Source organism: Coturnix japonica, unplaced genomic scaffold (assembly GCF_001577835.2).
Source record: "Coturnix japonica isolate 7356 unplaced genomic scaffold, Coturnix japonica 2.1 chrUnrandom495, whole genome shotgun sequence".
In the NCBI taxonomy this organism is placed as follows: domain Eukaryota; kingdom Metazoa; phylum Chordata; class Aves; order Galliformes; family Phasianidae; genus Coturnix; species Coturnix japonica.
The window spans coordinates 105,385-107,299 of record NW_015439887.1 but is presented as its reverse complement, the minus strand read 5'-3'; the positions used below and the strand labels follow the sequence as shown (position 1 = coordinate 107,299).

At 48.9% G+C, this 1,915-nt stretch overlaps 1 protein-coding gene across 1 annotated transcript in view; it reads right to left on the bottom strand.

Annotated features, from left to right (window-relative positions):
* The window catches only part of LOC107307149 (filamin-A-like), a gene marked incomplete at its 5' end in the record, with an annotated part of 107,169 nt that continues 105,254 nt past the window's right edge, over positions 1 to 1,915 (bottom strand). The window contains 3 exon segments of the mRNA XM_032441695.1: positions 1 to 121; positions 124 to 136; positions 480 to 562. Of these exon segments, the coding sequence (XP_032297586.1) occupies positions 69 to 121; positions 124 to 136; positions 480 to 562 (149 nt within the window).

The window sequence follows — 1,915 nt, the reverse complement described above, 5'->3', positions numbered from 1 at the left end:
ATTCATTAAACTGAGGGGTTCATAATTCATTAATCTGAGGGGGTTCATTCATAGACAGGGGTTCCCATTCAGGGTACATTGATGCGGAAGGGGCTGTGTGGGACGTGCTGATCCCCCCATTGAGGACCAGCAGATGCTCCCGCGTTCCCGCCACGCACGAGCTCGCGCGCTGTTAAAGCTGTCTATATAGGTTCTCTCCCTTGTCCCTGTGTTCCATCAACAGATGTTGGAATGGTGAGATATGATATGGTATATGGGGTTTATATGGTGGGACCTTTTCCTATCTCCGGTTATAATGGATATAGGGAATCTAGGGTATATATGGGGGTCATGGCGCGGTTACTATGGATCCCTGCTTCCACTATCTGTTGGAACTATAGGAGATATAGTTACATGGTGTTTATCACTCGCGGTTTGGGGGGATATTCCGGTTTGGGGGGGTATGTCTATTATTATTATGGGGTAGTTATGGTGTTTGCGCTCTCTGCTATGCCCACAACAGCATGTTGGAACCTATAGGGAGATATAGGATATATGGGGTTATATGGGGGGATATGAGGTTCTAGGGGGGGTATTATGGGGTTAATGGGTGGTTATGGGTATATGGATATTTTGTTATATGACCCTGTTGTCTCCTCCTATTTTGGAAATCCTTTTTATGGTTTAGTGTGTGAGAATTATTTAGGGTTTTTTGGCTGTTTTGTCAATGGGGCATATGGGGTTATATGGGGAAGACATGCGTGGTCTTAGGTGTGTTGTTCGGTAATGTGTGTTTTTTTAGGACACGTGTGACTCAGCTGTGAGCCAGCGGGTGTCGTATGTGGGGGGGGGGGTTTGCACACGCGTGTGCAAGAGCGCGTCCGTGGTCTGTGTGTGTGTGTGTGCAAAACCATCGTGCAAAGCATGCTGAGCTCTAGTGCAAAGCAAGTGTGCAACGTCTCTGTGCTGCAGTGCTATGAGTGTGCAAGGCTGGCTGTGTGTGCAAGGCGCTTGTGCAAAGCAATATGTGCTTGTGCAAAGCCCGTGTGCAAGACGTGCTCGTGCAAAGGGCCGTTGGATGCCGAGCTCTTGTGCAAAGCCCCCTTGCACGAGGGATCCGTGCGACGCTGTGGTGCAAAAGTGCTTGTGCAAGAGGCGAGTGTGAGCCCTATGGGAGCTGCTCGTGCAACACCACAGTGCAAAGTCCTCGTGCAAAATCATCGTGCAAATCATCGTGCAAAGTACTTGTGCAAACCATCGTGTAAAGTAGTCGTGCAAAGCCCTCGTGCAAAGCTCTTGTGCAAAATCCTCGTGCAAAGCACTTGTGCAAAATCCTCGTGCAAAGCTCTTGTGCAAAGCTCTTGTGCAAAATCCTCGTGCAAAGCTCTTGTGCAAAATCCTCGTGCAAAATTCCTTGTGCAGAGCTCTTGTGCAAAATCCTCGTGCAAAATTCCTTGTGCAGAGCTCTTGTGCAAAGTCCTCGTGCAAAGCTCTTGTGCAAAAACCATCGTGTGAAGCCCTCGTGCAAAGCACTTGTGCAAAGCCCTCGTGCAAAGCTCTTGTGCAAAGCTCTTGTGCAAAAAACCACCGTGTAAAGCAGTCGTGCAAAGCCCTCGTGCAAATCAATTGTGCAAATTCCTCGTGCAAAGCACTTGTGCAAAGTCCTCGTGCAAAATCCTTGTGCAAAACCCTCGTGCAAAATCCTCGTGCAAATCTATTGTGCAAAGTCCTCGTGCAAAGCCTCGTGCAGAATCCTCGTGCAAAGCTCTTGTGCAAAGTCATCGTGCAAAGCTCTTCTGCAAAATCCTCGTGCAAAATCCTCGTGCAAAAGTCATCGTGCAAAGCTCTTGTGCAAAAAACCATCGTGTAAAGCCGTCGTGCAAACCCCCCCCGCAGCCCTCCTAGAAGCCGTCGTGCAAAGCTCTCGTGCAAATCC